The following is a 21,466-nucleotide window of genomic DNA, read 5'->3' on the forward strand; positions in this document are numbered from 1 at the left end:
TACATGGTAAGTATTTCTTTTACTTCTTAACATTTGTATAGTATTTGGTAAGCCCTACTGAAGATGATTACGTTAAGATTTTAATGATGTTTCTCTTCTTTAAGAAGGTTGATGCTGACATGTATGGTATTTTAAAACATGGTAGGACTTTTTTTTATTTTATTTATTTTTTATTTTTTTTATTTTTTTTTTTACTTAGCATTTGTATGAAATTTGGTAAGTCCCACTGAAAATAATAACGTTCATATTTTAATGAGGTTCATCTTCTTTAAGAAGGTTAATACCTATATGTTTTATTTTATTATTTCTTAGTGTTTTTACAATCTTCGTTAAGCCATACTGAAATTGTCGACGTTTTGCTCTCAAGGTGTAATAATGCAAACAAGTTATAACTGGTATCTACCCACTGTACTCTGGCTGCGTTCAACTCTTCAGATGTTTTAACGCAAAACATACTTTAGCGTTCATTCTTTGGGTGTTATCACTCATTTATATATGATTGGCACTCACTTTAAATATGCCATACTATAAATTCTTTTAAAGAAGTTATTAACGTTATTAAAAGTGGCTATTTCAGTTGAGAGATTCCAAATCTGATTCTTTGGGTGTTAACACCCATATATATATATGATTGCCATAGATGTGCCATACAATAAATACTTTTAAGGGGATTATTAACAATGATAAAACTGGCTATCTCAGTATTCCAAAGTCAAACTGCATTGAGGCGAACGTTTTTAAATTTTCAAGTGTTAAGATCATAATTTGGTTTTAAATTCATAATATCATCGAAACTTTAAATAATGTCATTAAGTTTGTTCTTCAGTTAATTGGTTTTCTCAAAAATTCCTTATCTTAGTCAAATTAAATATCTGAATATATGGATTCCTTCCATATGCGACAATCATTATTTTTATCAAGGAAACCATTGACATAAGTTTATTTATAAAAGTAAAAATTACCTTTGTGTTTAGTAAAACATATTTATGCTCGAATACATATGTATTATTTATGCACCAACTACTAACACATACTTTAGAGCTATGATATAAATATGTGATATAATTCCCCATTAAATTTAGTTCACAAATTAGGCATAAGTCTATATACATAAGTAAGAATTCCATGTGTTTAGTAAATCATATATATGCTCGAATACATATCTATTATTCATGCACCAACTACTAACATATGCTTTAAAACTATTATATAGATAGTTGATGTAATTCCCCATTGAACTTGGTTTACAAAATAGGCATAAGTTTATATACAAAAGTAAGAATTGCCTGTTGTTTAGTAAATCATATTTATGCTCGAATACAAATCTTTTATTTATACACCAACTAATAACACATGATTTAAAGCTATGATCTAAATAGGTGATGTAGTTCCTAATTAAACTTAGTTTACAAAATAATCCAATTTGAAATCTTATACCAAAACTTATGAAATGAGGAAGTATTTTGAAACTTTCAGGTTATAGACTGTTTCTCTCGTAAAATCTTCAAATGAGGTTTACAAGTAATTATAAATGTATGCGTTTATGTGGCTTAAGATGAAGTAATTCTTAATTTAGGGAGACATTTCTCTGAGACAAAGACGCTGCTTTATCAAAAGCCAGCGTTGTTGAATCCTTCATAAAGCTATGGACGTTTCATTCTACATGGGCAAAGCAAAAAAAAAAAAAAAATAATAATAATAATAACGAACTAAGTAAAAAGTAAAAATAGATATTTCGTTATAAACGAGAAAATTAAAGATTGACCAAAACTAGGCAAAGCAGAAATAAACTTATCCAAACTGAGTTGAAAGACAAAACGTCCTCTGAACTTGGTAATACAAAATCAAATATTTAGTCTGATCTGGATAAAGTCAGAAAAGTTAGCCCAAACTGGATAAGGCGAAAAGAAAACGTAGTCAGTATTTAGTAACTCCCCATACTTACTAAAAATTTAACTAAAACTATGTAAAATACAAGTTAAACATTTAATCATTCTTGGTTATGTCCCCTAACACAAATAGTCCATGTAAAAAACAAATTAAACATTTAATAATTCTGGGTTAAGTCCCCTAATACAAGTAGTCCATGTAAAATACAAATTAAACATTTAATTATTCTGGGCTAAGTCCCCTTAAAACAAATAGTTCATGTAAAACACAAATTAAACATTTAATCATTCTGTGTCAAGTCCCCTAACACAAATAGTCATGTAAAATACAAATTATACATTTAATTATTCTGGGCTAAGTCCCCTAACACAAATAGTCCATGTAAAATAAAAATTAAACAATTAACCATTCTGGGTTATGTCCCCTAACACAAAGAGCCCAGACTGTATAAGAAAGATGAACTTTCTTACGAACTGGACAAAACCTGAAATAAATGCAACGCTTCCGAACTCTGTAAAACAAGAACAAAAAAAATAATTCGTACAAACTGGGTAACAAACAATCTGAAATCTTTTTGTACAAAAAGATGACGAAATCAATTCGTCGGAACCGAGTAGAAAATCGTCCAAACTTTGTAAAACAATTAACTCGATTGGATATGGTAAAGGGAAAAAAATCCCTCGAATTCAATAAAAATATACAGGGCCATCGAACTAATCTCCTGTCATTCAAGTCTGGCGTATTACGGTTCACGCAATTCTATCGGTGATACAAATCCCATTGATTTGTATATGCTTTGATCACTGTCTCTTGGGATTTTAATGTTTTTATGTTGGACAGGCTGACATAAGTCTCTTTATAGTTTATATATGACATATGTTTTGACGTTGTTACTGTATTTAGAATGATTTATTGTTCATTCGTTCTCATCATTTATTTATTTCATTATTATTATTATTATTATTATTATTATTATTATTATTATTATTATTATTATTATTATTATTATTATTATTATTATTATTATTATTATTATTATTATTATAAGCTTTCGCATATCTTGTCATTGCGAATGAAAGCGTTAAAACTTGTTATTTATTATTATAAGCCTTCGCATATCTTGTTATTGTGAATGAAGGCGTTAAAACCTGTTATAGAATTAATCTATAAGATTAAATTTTCATTTCATTTTCAGATGGCCTTCAATTCTAAGATGATACTGCTCATGGTGATTGTATCTATATTACCCAAGTCTTACCAAGTGAAGGAGGGTCCTGCTTCCCATACGAGTCCTATGGAAGATAAAAGCCTCAGTGACTCAGATGAGCATTTACCATGGGAACCTGTTGGTGAATATGTTCAGGTATTTTCTTCAATGAAAATGTGAGGTTTTTAAACTGATTATGTTTCAGGTTTATTTGTTGGGAATAAATGACATTGACCTAATTATTAACGATTGAATTGAGATGTAACTCTGGGATTCTGGTAGGAAGATTGACTATAAACATTATAAAATTCTCTAACTTTCTGCATAGACCTTGATTATGGTTAAATGACATTGGCCTAATTATTAACAATTGAATTGTGATGTAACTCTGGAATTCTGGTAGGAAGATTGACTATAAACATTATAAAATTCTCTAACTTTCTGCATAGACCTTCATTATGGTTTACTTCTTTCACCATCCTCAACAGAACTTCAGTAACATCGAAGCAGAACATGATCTCGAGGAGAAACTGGAGGATGCAAGCGATCCTCCGATGCTGACTGAGGATTTGTGCAAGTTTATTTCATTGAATAATGATCCAATTGCCTTGGATAATGTGAAGGTTAATAAACCTATAGATAACAACCCAACTGAATCTAGAAGATGCTTAAGGACAAGGTACGTAATAAAAATTGGGGCCATGTTTTTATTCCAAGTTTGTTACTTATGCTGGCTCAAAATATGCATTAGGACTTAAAAATGTATTTTAGAGACATTTCATTGTGGCTGATATGTTAATGAATCAAGGCTTTGGCCAATGCCTTTGATTGGATAGAAGGTTTACCAAAGAAATGTCCTAATATGGAGAATTTACCACTGATCTTTTACTAAACGATTGATGATTTTTTAACACCTTTACTGAACGGAAGATTCACTGTTATCATTGCAGTTGAAAAAGTTTACTCATGGCCTTTTATCCAGACGAAGTCTTGTCCATAAAATTTAGCTCCCTTTTTATAGGTAGTATGTTGGCCAAGGTACCATCAAACTGTTGAAATACTACCACTAGAGAGGTATTGGATACTTAGACTGGCAAGATATTACTACTTGTTCCTGTGCAACATACAAACCTTCCACTTTTTATTGTGGAGTATTTATTTTGGCGAAGCTGAAACTAGTTGATAAGCTTTTCTTACATGGTATAATTACCCACTGCTAGGTAGCGGAAAGGAACAGAGGTATAGGATATCCCCCACCCATACTCCCACGAGCAGTAGCCACCAACCAACTATCACTTTTTAATTCTGCTCGGTGAAGTGCAGGCGTGTCTCACTCCCTGTTAACCATTAAAAAATTCCCCAAGTGCCACTTACAATCTTTTTCTTTTCAGGTATGACTGCCCATGATGATCCCTATCATTCGGGTTTGTCCAGGCACTGTAGGGCACCGTTGTGGCACCTGCCTGTCGTCTAAGGAGACCGATCCTCATGGTCTATGTCCTTTGTGTCGGGGTCCTTGTGCACACAGCAGTCTTAGTGGGCAGTGTGTTGGGAGGGGTTGCCCTCCCAGTGGTTTCAGATTGGGAAAACGAAAGAAAAAGAAGACTGAATGAGAGCTTTTTCCCCTTCAAGGTCAGGCTTGAAAGGAAAGAAGACATGCTGAATTTCTCCTTCGTCTTGATCTCACCATTTCAACTCTGCTTGAACGGCTTCCCATGGGGGGCGGTTGAGCATGAGTGGCGTACAGGTAACCTCAGGTAAATCTTGCTTGAAGACTCCATCCGTGTGTCCCCCCAGGGGGCAGCGGAAGGCTCCTCCTCAGGGGAGTCTCTCTCTTGAATGAGACTGTTAGTCTGTTGTGGCCTTCCTTAGAGCTGACGGGTATGCCATCAAACCGAAATTTGTAAGAAGTCTTACGATTTGGTGTATGTACACACTCTAGTGCTTAGACTTTATCTCCTGCTTTGGCGCGACGTTTTCCCTACTTCAGCCGGAGGACAGTAGCAGTTAAGGATGAGCACTCCCTGGAGTGACTAGTTGGGAGGTCGGGCTGGAAGTTAATCCTCTGGCTGGGTTCACGCGTAAAGAGGTGAAATGAAATGTGCAACCCAAAGGTTCACCCACAGTTGTTAGACAGTCTACCCTTCCGAGGGAAGACAGCCTATCACCACCTCCTGAGCATCCTGTTCCTCGCTCACTTGGTCAGGAGGAAAAGGGGTTGATCAATCCTACCACTTGTGGGAGGAACGTACTTCTCTTGAGTGGTCACCCCATGGGGTTTCTGCTGAAGGGCGTTAGATTCGTCTATACTCTGCTCCAGTCAATTGAAGCATGGCTTTTGGGAGCTGGATGAGGAGGATAACAGTAGGTTACCATCTTCACCCCCCACCCTCATCATTTTGCTCGCCAGGTAAAACGCTACGCTACAGTACCGGACACATAGTGGCCTATCTCGCTAAGGTCATGTAAGCATTCAATCCCCTGTCCTCTCTCGGCACTTTAGGAGAGGAAGACAATGAGCTTATCTCCTTTGGGACACCAAATGAATAGGCGAGCTCTTCTCCTACGTGCACTCATAAAAGATGCTACAACACTCTCGGGTGGAAAGACCTCGCACAGCATTGTGTGCCTCACCTCCTGATGAGGTGGAAAGGAGAGCTTATTTGTATGATTCAAGTAGGCATAATAACCCTTACAAGAACAAAGCTCCTTGGCATGTTAGTAAGACCTTGCACACCTTAGATCCTTATTTTAGAGAAAAGGAGCAGGTTAAAGTAGACGAGAGAGTTGTAGTTCACCTCTCGTCTGAGAGAGGAAGCAAGCTAGCACTCACTACCACCTCCCACCTGGTAAACACACTCCCATACCTTAGCGATCAGATAGAAGCACATACGCGAGGGTGCATGATCAATCTTTACCTTGCCAGTGCATACAGGAAGACTGTTCTTCAAGAGAGATTTGATCAAGGCATTCAAGTCACCGAGCACAAGCGATCTTATCGTCGCCAACATTCATAAGTAGAGTTCGTTCCACTAAATAGACTGGCAGAGGGACAGCGAGGAAGTGACTTACCACATGACTTGAAGTCTGCTCATCTCTCCAAACCAAGGGTACACCACCTGAGCCCAGGGAACACAAATGAAGTCCTCCGGGGACTACTTTTTTGAAGAATAATGGTTGGTTTCAGGACCTTGTCCAATCAGTGAAGCTGGCAGTTGGTAACCCAGCCAACACCTAAGGTTTCTTCCCCAAAGGTACCAAACATCTCATTGGAGTCCTCGGCAGGAAGTTATGGTCCAGCGGAACCGAGGTGATCTAGCATGGCTAGACAGCCACTACCTCCTACTCCTCCTCCTGTCACCCAGAGGGCTTCAAGGTATGAGGATTACCTTAAGGCCAAGAATCCTGACAAAGCAGATCCGTCCTGGGAGAAGTTGGTAGGGATTCTGATCCCGATCAAGAGGAATAGAAGGGAAAGAGTGCCCGTCACTCACCCCAGAGGGTAGATATGATCCACCCTCGAATTGGTAGGATATCTAAATCTCCTACAGAGGTCTCTCTCACTTGAACTATAGTCTTTCTCCTATAGAAGTGGACTGAGAAGAACCTTCTGAGTCACTAGAAAAGGTTCCTCCTCCTCTGAAAAGTTCAGAGGACCTGGAAGGAGGATTCCTCCCTACTGGATGAATTGAAATTCACCCAAGAGAGGGGAAGGATTTGAAGATGTTGTACAAGAACTGGCATTCAAACAGTTGAACGTCGGACGCAAAAGGAACGTTCATCTTTCCCACTCCGCTACCGTATGATAGTAACATAGCAGACTACCGCCCCCCCCCCCCCTAGGAGCCCACTCTTCAACGGGAAGAAACCAATTTGACCACCTCCCCATCTCGGGCTACTATGGGTGCTAGCTCGGGAGAGGAAGAATCAAATGACGTCAGCTCGGAGCACTCAGACTCAGCGCTGTTGGCTTCTGCTAGCCTGTAAATTGCACCCTCAGAGCAGAAAGACTCAAAATGGATCTTTTTGCAGTGCTTTCTGGCATCAGGAAGGTTAATGACCTGAAAGAGCTTTGTGATATTCCGAATGGTGCTATATCAGCTTTTGGATGCTACTAGGGCTACAAAGCCCAAGGTAATTTTACCTTGGTCGAGGGGAATTACGGCAGTGATGAAGAAAATGTATGCAGAAGTGGCAGGTACATCATGCTCTATTCGAGCAGAGGACTCCACTAGGTTTCTACCTCCGCCATAGGTAAAGCAGAGAAGGTACTATAATGTGGTGGGTGACGACCCTTCTCCCCTTCCACTTGATCCAGCCATCATGTCTCTGTTCCAAGGTTCATCCTTGATTGAACCGGCAACTCTGTCATCCCTGTTTTCTGCGGCCTACTCAATCAATATGGAACACGTTACTAGGTGCGCTTTACAATCCGATTCCTGGATGGAGTAATTGTTTGGCGAACGAGGCCTTCTCGACACCCAAGAGGAGAGAGATCTTAATTGCCTTCTTACTCTCGGGTACAAGAACCCTTGTATTCCTAATGGAGAAAGTGGTCAAGCAACGGGTCTACTGGGTCCCAAAACGATGTGATGCCATACAGAGGGATTAGTAAAGAACAAGGCCCTCCAGGCTGAAGTCAGGACAATGCTAGAGAAGGATGCTATGCAAGAGGTCTTGAGAGGGTCCCCTGGCTTTTACAGTCACTTATTTCTTGTAGAAAAGGCATCTGGAGGCTGGAGACCAGTTATCCATCTTTCGGCTCTAAACAGGTTTGTGCAGCATACTTCGTTCAAAATGAAGATATCCCAGTTGGGCAGAAAGGCTATCAGACCTCATGACTTCATGATCTTGTTAAACTGGAAAGATATGTACTTCCAGATCCCAATATATCCGTCATCCAGGAAGTACCTCTGCTTTGCTGTAGCAGGACAGATAAACTAGTTCAAGGTTCATGCCTCCGATAAGAACTTGACCTTAAGGACGGCATTTCTATTGGCACTGGCCTCGGCAAGTAGAGTCGGTGACCTACATGATCTTTTATATGACATCGCCCCTCAAGGTGATACATGCAGATCACATCCCTGAGTCTGTTTCAAAGACTTGGTCCATCTTTAGTGTATCAGAGATTCGGACCCTTTCAGATGGAGAGTCTTTGTTCTTTAACAGATGATCCTGATCAACTGTTACTATGCCCTGTAAGGGCACTGAGATTACATCTCAAAAGAAAGAGAAGAGCTTGTCCCCAAATCAACAGGCTCTTCGTTAGCATGGGGAAGACCAAGACTAGTACCGTGAAGAATTCTTATACCCTCTTGGATGTGGCCTCAGACACATCATCGTCAGGTAGACAGATCCGTGCTCCTTATGTCAGGGCTGGAGTAAGTACTACTCGGGCATTTCGAAAGAATTTTTCTGTTTAACAGGTAATTCAAGCAGGCAAGTGGAAACATCAAAATATTTTCCCGCCCACTACCTGCAAGACGTAACCCACAGGAGCTTAGATACATTATGAATAGGTCATGTGGTGACTGCTCATAACATGATCTGAACACCTCATCTCCCTTGTGGGACACGTATCAGAGGTTTGAGAGCAGAGGTTACCAACAAAGTAAGTCTAGGATGAACGTGTGAGTTACTGGTTACTCCTTACTTCATATTTCCCTATCTTGGGGAAGAGCATCTGAGAGACTCTGCACAGCTGACCTGGTTCTTCTGAGGGCGAGTATCACACTGATTGGGCAACCTAAGATATACGTCTATATATTTGTTATCCCGTCCTTCTGTCAGGGAGGAGGCAGGAAGAAATGTACATTAGTAGAAGGGCACAGCCTGAATAGTTACTCTGTACGTTCTAACAGAATGATTCTTTATTTTCCAGCAATGATTGCCCACACCGTCATCCTAAGAGAATAACATGGGGCAGGATCCCTCAAGGTTACCCTATACAAAAGGCCATCCCATGAGTTTCCAGCCAGTAGGCCACGGACTTCACCCACCTAAAGGTAAGTCTCCACAGTGAAGAGCGGAAGGATTTTAGGCTGCGCTGGAACAACTGAAAAAATTCATAGATTATTTGTATTTTTCTTCGCAATACAAAGCTGTACATTGCCCTATCAAATAGGACAATGCCCTAGAGACTGGCTATAAATACATATGATCAATGCCCAAGCTCCCTCTCCACCAAAGCTGGCGAATTTGAGCAGGACTCGAACCCCATTCTGGCGTTAACCAGTCAGGACGTTACCGCATCGGCCACCAACACTTGGTAAAGGTAAAAAGAGTTTCTGTAGCTATGGTAAGCAACTCTTCTAGGAGAAGGACAATCTAAAATCTAACCAGTGGTCTCTAGTCTTTAGTAGTACCCTAATGTCTGTACCATAGCCTTCGTCTGTCTTGAGTTCTTTTGCTTGAGGGTACACTCAAGCACACTATACTCTCTGTTTCCTTGTTTAATTTCCTCTCTGCAATTTTTCTTTTTGAAGCCCTTTTGCTTATTGCATGTGGTTTTGGCGATCGCAAGAGTTTACTAGTGGCATCAACTGAACAGAGGTTCGTCTGGTATCATTTTATTGAAGAAAACGCCTTCTTATGGTAGTTTATCAAATTGAGATTTTGCCAAATTGAGGGTTTGAGTATACCCTTTTACCAAATTAAGATACTATAGGCTTGCCTATGGCTTTTAACATGCAGCAGGCTTGTCCGTGGCCTTGTGCTAAGCAAAAACGTGCTTAGGGTCTTATCAAGGTTTATAGCAGAGTGAAGATTTTTACCAAGCAAAAAATTTGCTCATTGCCTTTAACCAAATGGAGGTTCTGTCTCTATCCTTTTAGAATACTAAAGGTATTCAAATGACCCTTTACCGAATGTAGGGCGTGTTTGTACCCTTTTACTTGATCTTTGTTCCAAACTCTATTTCTGTTTAAGACAATTATTTTCATTTGTAAAAGCTAATCGAATTATCTGAAAAGAATGAATTTACTGAATAACATCTTTCTCTTTTCAGGTGGAACGTGTATAGTGTGTGTACAGAATCATATGTCAGATACCTGTCTTATAGGTTTTGTTGTGTCTCTGCCAATAGGTCACCGAGCCTTTCCAGGAGAGCGAGCTGGATTAGGTGTAGATGTCTCGAAAAAGGTTAATGATACCTCGGCAAATCTTGATATAATTTAGTTACGGATTATGGAAACAATGTTGAATTGTCATTTAACAACGTCAAAGATGTGGTGTAATGCTTTGGGTTCAGACTTATTGGTAAAATAGATATTATTAACAATTTTCCAATATGAAAATTTGCTTTATCTTATACCTAGCTAGACTAAAAGAGAATAAATAACATTTACTATATTGTTTCCATTTATTGAATATCTGAGTATCTGTTAAAACTTTTGAATGCTAATCATCCTAATATCAATTAAATTGAGTTTAGTAAGTAATTCAGATAAAGAAACCTTATTAAGATAAATTGACAATTTTTTAACAAGGTATTTAATAGCATGAGGATCTCCATTCAATTTCTACTGATTTGCGGGGATATGAAATCCTTGCAGAAAAACCTTTATGAAATGGGAGGCAATTCAGTGCACAATGGATCTTGGGTAAATCCTTTGTGTTAAGCCCTGTCCACACGATCGAGCATGCCCGACGGGCAAACAGTGATACCAGGCCACAATAGTTAGTGAAAATGAAAGTTGTTGACGTCAGAAGCGGGAAAACTAAAGGCAGGGATCTGGTAACACTGTATGATGCCAGATACCCTCTGACGTCATTAACCCTAATTTTTACTAACTATTGTGGTCTGGTAACACTGTTTGCCCGTCGGGCATGCTCGATCGTGTGGACAGGGCTTTACACCTAGGTAAAAGTTAGATGTTGAAAAGCCAAATGGAAGAACGGAAGAGGAGCAGGAGATGAAGTAGTAAGATATAAAGCAGGCGCAGCTAGGGTTTGAAGGAACTCTGCAATAGCCATCAAGTAATATCTACTGTCTACCACTAAAGATGCATTGGCAGTACTATACCCACACTGAGAGTCACTGGATAGACTAAAAAACTTAATGATTGAATTTGACCTGTTGACGTCCACTTTTAGAAGTAAAGTGAGTAACATAACGTCACTGACGAAAAACTCATCAAGATATAAATCTGTTGTATTATACAGCAGAGTTTCCAGCAGATGAATTACAAATGAGCAGATATTTGGTGATAGCTGAAAGTGTTAATGACGATCGATTCCCTGGGGATTGGATACTGTACAATAATGTACTATTATTTAAATTTTCTAATAACTAAGTTTATTTACATCCATTAGTATAATGATAAGTCTGAGACTGGTATTTTTTATTTGTAGAGAAACTGATTTAATATTAGCTGCATTTTGGTTTAAATAGTGTAAAATTATCTAAATGAAATATTTCTGCTATTTTGGTTAAACCAATTTACTCACACAATAATGTTGTTGTTTTGTCTAGGAACAGTGTAATAGAAAAAATAATATTACATGAAAAGAGCGCCTATTTTCTCAATGTATTACACTATGAGATTAGGAAATAGTTGAAGTTGTTACTATGTAGAATGCATTGACTGCATCAAGTAAGAGGAGTCATTGTTTAAGTTATCATACACACACTCGATTGATCATGGAACAGAATTATCTGAAATAACTTGATGAGAGGCCTTTACATAAATGGTAACAATAGGTAATTATGATTTTTGAGCTTCAATTCAACATGACTGGATCATCTTTTGCATGTTCCCGAACTAATTTAGAGCATTAGTGAATACGTTGTGTGCAAAATACATTGATAGATTTATCAACTAGAGAATTATACAATAGACTCTTTATTGTAATCAATAGATATGTTGATATGTTGGTTGGTGGTTAGTATATGATTGATGGCAGGCCAATCCCACTATTAAATTTCAACTATCTTTGGGTTCAGGGATCAATATTAAATCTTACGAAGTGAAAGTATAAAACACGGGTAAAACTTAGTGTATCAAAATTTTGCTCAGTAACTTTTATAGTTATCATTATCATTATCATTAGCTGATCTACGACATCAGTTGAAAAATCATATGTTATAAACCCAAGGGCTCCAGTAAGGAAAATAGTCCAGTGAAGAAAAAACAGAATGGTATACCCTCAAAAAAGAGAACTCTACCCTCAAGCAAGAGAACTCTAGAGTGTATACCCTCAAGCAAGAGAACTCTAGATTGCATACCCTCAAGCAAGAGAACTCTAGAGTGTATACCCTCAAGCAAGAGAACTCTAGATTGTATACCCTCAAGTAAAAGAACTCTAGAGTGTATACCCTCAAGCAAGAGAACTCTAGAGTGTATACCCTCAAGCAAGAGAACTCTAGAGTGTTTACCCTCAAGAAAGAGAACTCTAGATTGTATACCCTCAAGCAAGAGAACTCTAGATTGTATACCCTCAAGCAAGATAACTCTAGCCCAAGACAGTGTCATACTATGGTACAGAGGCTATGGCACTACCTGTATACCCTCAAGCAAGAGAACTCTAGATTGTATACCCTCAAGCAAGTGAACTCTAGATTCTATACCCTCAAGCAAGAGAACTCTAGAGTGTTTACCCTCAAGAAAGAGAACTCTAGATTCTATACCCACAAGCAAGAGAACTCTAGATTGTATACCCTCAAGCAAGAGAACTCTATAGTGTTTACCCTCAAGAAAGAGAACTCTAGATTGTATACCCTCAAGCAAGAGAATTCTAGATTGTATACCCTCAAGCAAGAGAACTCTAGGGTCTATACCCTCAAGCAAGAGAACTCTAGAGTGTTTACCCTCAAGAAAGAGAACTCTAGATTGTATACCCTCAAGCAAGAGAACTCAACATTGTATACCCTCAAACAAGAGAACTCTAGCCCAAGACAGTGCCATACTATGGTATAGAGGCTATGGCACTACCAAATATTAGAAAACAATGGTTAGATTTAGGAGTACCCTTCTCCCAGAAGAGCTGCTTGCAATATCTTAAAAAGAGTCTTATCTGCCCTTGCTAAGAGGGTAGTGGCCACTGAACAATTATAGTTCCGTAATTAATCCCTTGACTGAAAAAGAATTGTTCGGTTATCTTAGTGTTGCCGTGTGTATGATGGAAGAGTAGAAAATGTAAAATTTAGACCAGGCTATTTTGAGTAAGTATAGGCAGACGGGAAATGATCCGTAACCAGAGATGGCTCCATTGTAATATGTCATAGTATCTCAACGGTTGGCTAGTGACTTCGCTATCTTGCTTCTACTAATGTGGAAGTCCATGTTTGGGCAACATTGAAGCTTTGTGGGTAATGAAAAATTAAATAATTCAAGTCTATTTATGTTTGAGAAATTATTGCATCGAATATCTATCTATGAACGAAAACCAACTGAAAATATAATTCAATTTGGAAAAAAATTTTGGTGTAGAAACTTCACAAATTATTCACGCCTTGGAAAAAAATTGATAGAGTTCTTAATCTTTATCAAAAAAATGGATTGAGTAAATCATATAACCTTAAAAATATTGATAATAGATACAATCAATCATTTAAATTTGACAAAATATAGATAAAAAGAAAATTGGCGAATAAGTGAAACACCTGATTTCAAGTTAAGTGTTGTTCATCCAGCGCGCGCAAATTCACTCTCGTTACTTGAAGAGATAACTTTAACTTGAAAATCCTTGGCATAACAGTGGATCTACCCTGGATATTGGAATGCGAGTTTATCCAGAGAAGTCACCCTGTGATTTTAGGGCCCATTATAACGGCGCATCAAAGTTAAGTTAACAAAGAGGTTACTAGCTCTTCTGTCGAGAAACTAACATTCATATAAGGTAATTGTGATCGTCATAAATGCGTATTTTTATCGTCAGTGGATGGTCCAAATAGTTAGATTTAACCATCAGAGAAACTAACATTCATATAAGGTAATTATGATCGTCATAAATGCGTATTTTTATCGTCAGTGGATGGTCCAAAAAGTTAGATTTAACTATCAGAGAAACTAATATATTCATATATGGTAATTATGATCGCCATAAATGCGTATTTTTATCGTCAGTGGATGGTCCAGATAGTTATTTAACCAGCAGAGAAACTAACATATTCATATAAGGTAATTATGATCGTCATAAATGCGTATTTTTATCGTCAGTGGATGGTCCAGATAGTTATTTAACCAGCAGAGAAACTAACATATTCATATAAGGTAATTATGATCGTCATAAATGCGTATTTTTATCGTCAGTGGATGGTCCAGATAGTTATATTTAGCCATCGGAGAAACTAACATTCATATAAGGTAATTATGAACGTCATAAATGCGTATTTTTATCGTCAGTGGATGGTCCAAATAGTTATATTTACCCATCAGAGAAACTAACATATTCATATAAGGTAATTATGATCGTCATAAATGCGTATTTTTATCGTCAGTGGATGGTCCAAATAGTTAGATTTAACCACCAAAAATTTATTAAGATAAGAATGTTTAATGTTTTTTTTTCTAATCTTCAGGGGTCATTGGTAACTTTATTTATCTATTTTTTCTACAAAAGCAAATACCTTCAAATCTTGAAATGCTCATTCATGATAACTTGGGTATGACGAATTGATTGATTGATTTGAAGTTCTCTGGCATCCTGACATCGAAGGTCATTGACGCCGCTATGACGAATTGAAATTCTCTATCAATTAATAATATATGTGTTATAAATATTTGTTATCTTACTTAAGGAAGGGGTAAAACTAATTCAAATGAGGAGGGGGAGGTAAATTCCCTTGGTAATGACTTGGTATCAAAGAATATTAATATCCTAATCTGACAAAAACTAAAACCACAGTGTTTTAAAAAAAAAAAAGCGTTCATAATTGCTACTAGATCAAGTAATGCAAACTCAAAGCCTATCGTGGTTTAGCCAATCATATCTCTTGAAAATTTTATCCACTTACTTAAGGGTTTACTTCCAAGGCCGATTCAAGGATCCAAATATTTGTCATGGTACTCTTTGGCTAAATATCAACAAGACTTTTCCAATAGTTTTTTTGAGTAGTTAAGCGTACTGTCCCAACTGGAGGGAGAGAAATCGTTGAAAATATTTTTAGCCATCGTCATATCCACCTATATAAAATAGTCTTAAAACATTATTCATTGTTCATATATTATAATCCCTATTTCCATTTCCCTTGTATGATGTATAGAATATTAAATCAATGACTGTTTTGCTGTTATAACCCTTTAGGCTTGTAGCATTCTGTTATTCCAACTAGCGTTGTAGCCTGGCTGATAATAATAATAATAATAATAATAATAATAATAATAATAATAATAATAATAATAATAATAATAATAACATAGTAATATTAACATTAATAATGATAATAATAATAACATAGTAATATTATCATTAATAATAATAATAATAATAATAACAATAATAATAATGATAATAATAATCATAATAATAATCATAATAATGATAATAATAATGATAATAATAATGATAATAATAATAATAATAATAATAATAATAATAATAATAATAATAATAATAATGTTATCAGAAATTGTCCTTCAATCATAATTCGAGACTCCAATATGACAAATTAGTCATTAAGTGATGGATGAAAACGAAAAAACTTATGAACTCAATTCGAAAAGTCTAATCGCTATTTGATTTGCAGATGCTCCTTACTTCTAAGATTATATTACTGACAGTGATTGGATATGCATTGCCTGAACATGGTCAATTGAGCGAGAATCCTATGCAAGATGGAAATCTCCCTGAATCGGATGAACACTTAACATGGGAACTTGTTGGTGAATATGTTCAGGTAAACATATTTTTTAACTATTTCTGAGTAAAATCTTTGAGTATGAAGTCTATATAAAAGGATTGAAAGGTTATTTTGTTTAGGTATGAGTCGTTAATGTAATTTAGCTAGAAAAAGTTAATGTGAAAGCATGTTAATCGTTTATGTTGAGGAAAATCTTTGTGGGCATGAAGTTTATATAAAAGGATTGAAAGGTTATTCTAATTAACTAAGAGAAGTTACTGTAATGTAGGTACAGAAAATTATTGTGAAAGCATGTTAATCGTTTAGGTTGAGGAAAATCTTTGTGGGTATGAAGTCTATTTAAAAGGATTGTAAGTTTATTCTGATTTGGTAAGAGAAGTTACTGTAATTTAGCTAGAAAAAAGGATTGTGAAAGCATATCAATCGTTTAGGATGAAGAAAACCTTTGTGGGTATGAAGTTTATATAAAAGGATTGAAAGGTTATTCTAATTATTAAGAGAAGTTACTGTAATTTAGCTAAAAAACGTTATTGTGAAAGCATGTTAATCGTTTAGGTTGAGGAAAATCTTTGTGGGTATTAAGTCCATATAAAAGGATTGAAAGTTTATTATGCTTAGGTAAGAGTAGTTACTGTAATTAAGCTAGAAAAAAGGATTGTGAAAGCATGTTAATCGTTTAGGTTGAGGAAAATCTTTGTGGGTATGAAGTCTATATAAAAGGATTGAAAGGTTATTTTGTTTAGGTATGAGTCGTTACTGTAATTTAGCTAAAAAACGTTATTGTGAAAGCATGTTAATCGTTTAGGTTGAGGAAAATCTTTGTGGGTATGAAGTCTATATAAAAGGATTGTAAGTTTATTCTGATTAGGTAAGAGAAGTTACTGTAATTTAGCTAGAAAAAGTTATTGTGAAAGCATGTTAATCGTTTAGGTTGAGGAAAATCTTTGAGGGTATGAAGTCTATGTAAAAGGATTGAAAGGTTATTCTGTTTAGCTAAGAGAAGTTACTGTAATTTAGCTAGAAAAAAATGATTGTGAAAGCATGTTAATCGTTTAGGTTGATGAAAATCCTTGTTGGTATGAAGTCTACATAAAAGGATTGAAAGTTTATTCTAGTTAAGTAAGAGAAGTTACTGTAATTTAGCTAGAAAAATTATTATGAAAGCATGTTAATCGTTTAGGTTGAGGAAAAACTTTGTGGGTATGAAGTCTATATGAAAGTATTGAAAGGTTATTCTGATTAGGTAAGAGAAGTTACTGTAATTTAGCTAGGGATATCTATTGTGAAAGCATGTTAATCTTTTAAATTGAGGAAAATCTTTGTGAGTATGAAGTCTATATAAAAGGATTGAAAGGTTATTCTGCTAAGGTGAGAGAAGTTACTGTAATTTAGCTAGAGAAATTTATTGTGAAATTTTATTTGTTTAGGTTATTTTTCTATTAAAATATGACTCTTTTTCCAGGACTTGGATAACATCACAGCAGACGACGATATAGAGGAAAAGCTTAAAGACGCCGGAGACCCTCCGATGCTTACCGAGGATTTGTGCTTGAAGGTCTTCATGGAATTGAATAGATATCCTAGTCCTCTGGGCGATCTGAAACTGGATCATATCTTAAATGTGACGCAGCCAATGATATTTAAAAGTTGTGTCAGATCAAGGTACGTGAGCAGGTTTCAGATTAGAAACTTGAGGTCTGACATTGTTCTGACATTATTCTATCTCGTTACGGCAATGATTTCAGATGTTCAAAGGACATTAACCCTGTTTGGATTTAGCATGATCACTGTACCTCTCGCAGTGTACTGTATGTATTGCTTGACAGCCTTTGCAGTGTAGCCTAAGCCCATAGTCACACCAGCTTTTCGCCCTCCTCTTTAATCCTATTCTCTATTCTTTTATTCCATTTTGCTGCCCCCCCCCCCCCTCTGAATGATTACTTTGTAGTGCATTTGCTGGGTTTACTCCCCCTAGTTACACCTAGGTGTTTGATGACCTACAAATCCTACTAGAATATTTTGATAAACCATTCTAGAAGAAATAAATGTATTACCTATTAATTAATTGAAATTATGATAAAAAGTCATTTCTATTCTGCAGAAAAAAAAAATACTACTTCAAGTTGAATCTAAGAATCGTAAAACTTTAAATTGATTTAATATTTTCAATTTCAGCCTGCGTGCTAATAGGATATGTCGGGGGACTTCTGTCAGATACAGGACTAACAGATTCTGTTGCCCATCTTCCAAGAACATTCCTATACTTTCTAGGAGGAGGAGCCTTATCAGATGTAGATGCCTCGAAAGTCCTTGATAATCTGCAAAGAATTTGAAATTTTGGATCAAAGACTTATATGCTTTATTAAACCCTTGCTATTATAAGGAAGTTTCAATATCCATGTGTATTCTAAACTCTGTAGGTTTTATTGGTTTTCTCTGTTGGCTTTAAAACTTGTATTAGTGCCTGTAAAAGTTGGGTGACGAAGTAGTCAATAAAAGTTGGGTGAAGAAGCATACCTAATAAGGGTTGGATGACAAAGCATATACAATAGATGTTGGGTGACAAAGCATCGATAATAAAAGTTGGGTGACGAAGCATGCCTAATAAAGGTTGGGTGACAAAGCATATACAATAGAAGTTGGGTGACAAAGCATAGACAATAGAAGTTGGGTGACGAAGCATGCCTAATAAAGGTTGGGTGACAAAGCATAGACAATAAAAGTTGGGTGACGAAGTATAGTCGATAAATGGTGCATGGAAAACCAGCATACCTGATAAAAGTTGGGTGATGAAGCATAGTCAATAGAAGTTGGGTGACGAAGCATATAATCAATAAAAGTAGGGTGACGAAGTATACTCAAATAAAAGCTGGGTGATGAGGCATACCTAATAATAAAAGTTGGGTGACGAAGCATAGGCAATAGAAGTTGGGTGACGAAACACACCAAAATAAAAGCTGCGTGATGAGGCATACCCAATAAAAGTAGGGTGACGAAGCAAACGAAAATAAAAGTATGACGGTGAAGCATAGTCAATAAAAGTTGGGTGACAAAGTATACCCAATAAAGGTTGGTTTATCAAGTATACTCAATAAAAGTTGGGTGATGAAACATGCCCAATAAACGTTGAGTGACCAAATATACTCAATAAAGGTGGGTGAAGAAGTAGAGTATACCTAATAAGATTTTGGTGACGATGCATAGGCTCTCTTGAACGATAAAGCATTCCCGAAAAGTTAAGTGATGAATCATCAATTTCATAAGGATGTGGGTAATGTAAAATCGATTTTTGTAGTTAGAAGACTTAACATTAACTATAAGAACGTACATGTTGTAACTCTTAGCGTGTTATGAAGATACATTGAAAATGTATGAATTTGTATATTAAGAATTTGCAATTTTTCTTCATCATACTTAATGATGAGCTGAAGTAATTCTGAGCTGATCACTTGGATTGGGTTCGCTTTCATAAGTTAATTAAATTGCCTTAAATATTCCTAAATCAATCTCAATGTGCATTAGGATTTTGGCCTATTTCTATTTTAGTTTGATGATATCCAAAGCTTATTGACTTTAGAAAATCATATTTTTTAATGAAATTTAGGCGCTGTGACCTTATGTTCAGGTCGGAGAGACCATTTGGCATTGAAGTTCAGCTGTGAATTAGACTGGATAGCAAAATGGATTGATTGAAGAAGGTACAGAGGTAAAGTAGAGGAATAAAAAATGTATATTGGTACTGAAGAAGCTGCGAGAGTTACAAAATCCCGTGTAAGGTGTGTCCACACGGTCGGACACTGTCCGTCGAACGCCAACTGTTACCAGTTAGCAATGGGAAGCAGAAAGAAGAGCTGGTGACGTCAATAGCGAGTACCAAGGGTGTGTAAATTTAGTGCCCATGTTAGTATTCTCCGGAGGGATACGATGGACGGAGTTATACTTATTTACTAGCTGATAAGATTTAGCTGTTGGTTGATTAGGTTTCGCCTACCCTGTAAACATAGCTATCTGTAATTCTGTTACGGTAGAAAACTGCCATTGGGATCCGATAGAAAAAAGGTAGAGTTGCTAATCGAATTTCATTCGAAGGACCCATGCTTATGAAACTAAAGCAGATATTTCTAGACAGAAGTAAACTTGTATCGGCAATTTATAAAATAACGCCTGAAGGTCAGAGAAGATGATTGTCTGTTACTGAGAGAGAGAGAGAGAGAGAGAGAGAGAGAGAGAGAGAGAGAGAGAGAGAGAGAGAGAGAGAGAGACCTAAGCAAATTGGAGAAATTAAGAAAGTTGTGGGCTGGTACCGGAGACATTTGCACCCCCAACTTATGGCGAAAATACAAAATTACAGAATCTGTTTCAATTTTGAACATCCAAGTCTCTCATATGCCTGAAGAAGCGTTTGATCATGAGGGAAGTAAGTAACTGTGTGTGTATGTATGTATGTATGTATGTATGTATGTGTTTATATATATATTTATATTTATATATATATATAAATAAATATATATATATATATATATATATATATATATATATATATATATATATATTTATTTATTTATATATTATATATATATATAATTATATATATATATATATATTTATATTTATGTTTATATATACACGCATATATATATATATATATATATATATATATATATATATATATATGTGTGTGTGTGTGTGTGTGTGTGTGTATGTGTATATATATATATATATATATATATATATATATATATATATATATATATATATATATATATGTGTGTGTATATATATATATATATATATATATATATCTATATCTATATATATATATACATACATATATATATATATATATATATATATATATATATATATATATATATATATATATATATATATATATATACAATCCAGACGTGTTTCTGGAAAAATGCTCGATTATATTGCCAGTCAAGTTTCATCATTTTTCCAATCGTTAATTTATCTCATGATTCATTCCCTGTGTATCGGATTACAAATATTTTTCCCATCGTTTTACTGCTTTTGATAATAATAATAAATAGGCTACTAACGGAATATTGAATTTTGAAAAGTTATTGTTGTAATATTCTTAATATTCTTATTTTATTGAACATTTATAAAAGTACTAGGAGCATAGTAATTTGTTCTCTGGCTTCATTTTACAAATATCAAAATCTATTCCGGTATTTGAAGAGGTCTATGTAAAAAATAAAGCAAAAAAAAAAAAAAAAAAAAAAAGAAGAAGAATGATCATCGTGCTAGTCAAGTTTCACAAATTTTTCAATCCTTAATTTATATCATGATTCATGATTAATTTTATTGAACATTTATTAAAAATACTGAGGGCATAGTAATTTGTTCTCTGACTTGATTTTACAATTATTAAAATCTATTTCGGTATTGGAAGAGGTGGTTATGTAATAATAAAAAAACAAGAAAAATTAAAAAAAAATCTTAGTAAAATTGAAGATCATAATGACTACTAGAGGGCGTTATATTGCCGCATTTCATACTACAGAGAGCTGTAGCTTGAGAATCCTTGGCTAAATGGTAAG

At 35.7% G+C, this 21,466-nt stretch overlaps 2 protein-coding genes across 5 annotated transcripts in view; both read left to right on the forward strand.

Moving 5' to 3' along the window:
• LOC137658087 (uncharacterized) overlaps positions 1–10,447 on the forward strand; it is a 10,589-nt gene extending 142 nt beyond the window's left edge. The window contains exons 1-4 of the mRNA XM_068392772.1: positions 1–6; positions 3,086–3,253; positions 3,586–3,776; positions 10,104–10,447. The exon at positions 1–6 is cut by the window's left edge and continues 142 nt beyond it. Of these exons, the coding sequence (XP_068248873.1) occupies positions 1–6; positions 3,086–3,253; positions 3,586–3,776; positions 10,104–10,242 (504 nt within the window). The 3' untranslated portion in view covers positions 10,243–10,447. The remainder of the gene's footprint in view (positions 7–3,085; positions 3,254–3,585; positions 3,777–10,103) is intronic.
• A 3,357-nt stretch (positions 10,448–13,804) lies between these two features.
• Positions 13,805–18,281, forward strand: LOC137658088 (uncharacterized). Of its 4 annotated transcripts, XM_068392775.1 has the most exons (5): positions 13,852–13,914; positions 14,475–14,498; positions 15,786–15,935; positions 17,362–17,561; positions 18,075–18,281. In XM_068392775.1, exons 3-5 carry the CDS (start codon positions 15,786–15,788, stop codon positions 18,211–18,213), a joined length of 489 nt encoding a protein of 162 aa, XP_068248876.1. In that variant the 5' UTR covers positions 13,852–13,914; positions 14,475–14,498; the 3' UTR covers positions 18,214–18,281. The 4 variants fall into 4 exon arrangements, with proteins under 4 accessions (XP_068248874.1, XP_068248875.1, XP_068248876.1 ...); XM_068392773.1 differs by lacking the exon at positions 14,475–14,498 and having other exon boundaries at positions 13,805–13,878; positions 15,784–15,935; XM_068392774.1 differs by lacking the exon at positions 14,475–14,498 and having other exon boundaries at positions 13,806–13,936.
• The last annotated feature ends 3,185 nt before the right edge of the window (positions 18,282–21,466 follow it).

The sequence above is a fragment of the Palaemon carinicauda genome, chromosome 19 (genome assembly GCF_036898095.1).
Source record: "Palaemon carinicauda isolate YSFRI2023 chromosome 19, ASM3689809v2, whole genome shotgun sequence".
NCBI classification, from domain to species: domain Eukaryota; kingdom Metazoa; phylum Arthropoda; class Malacostraca; order Decapoda; family Palaemonidae; genus Palaemon; species Palaemon carinicauda.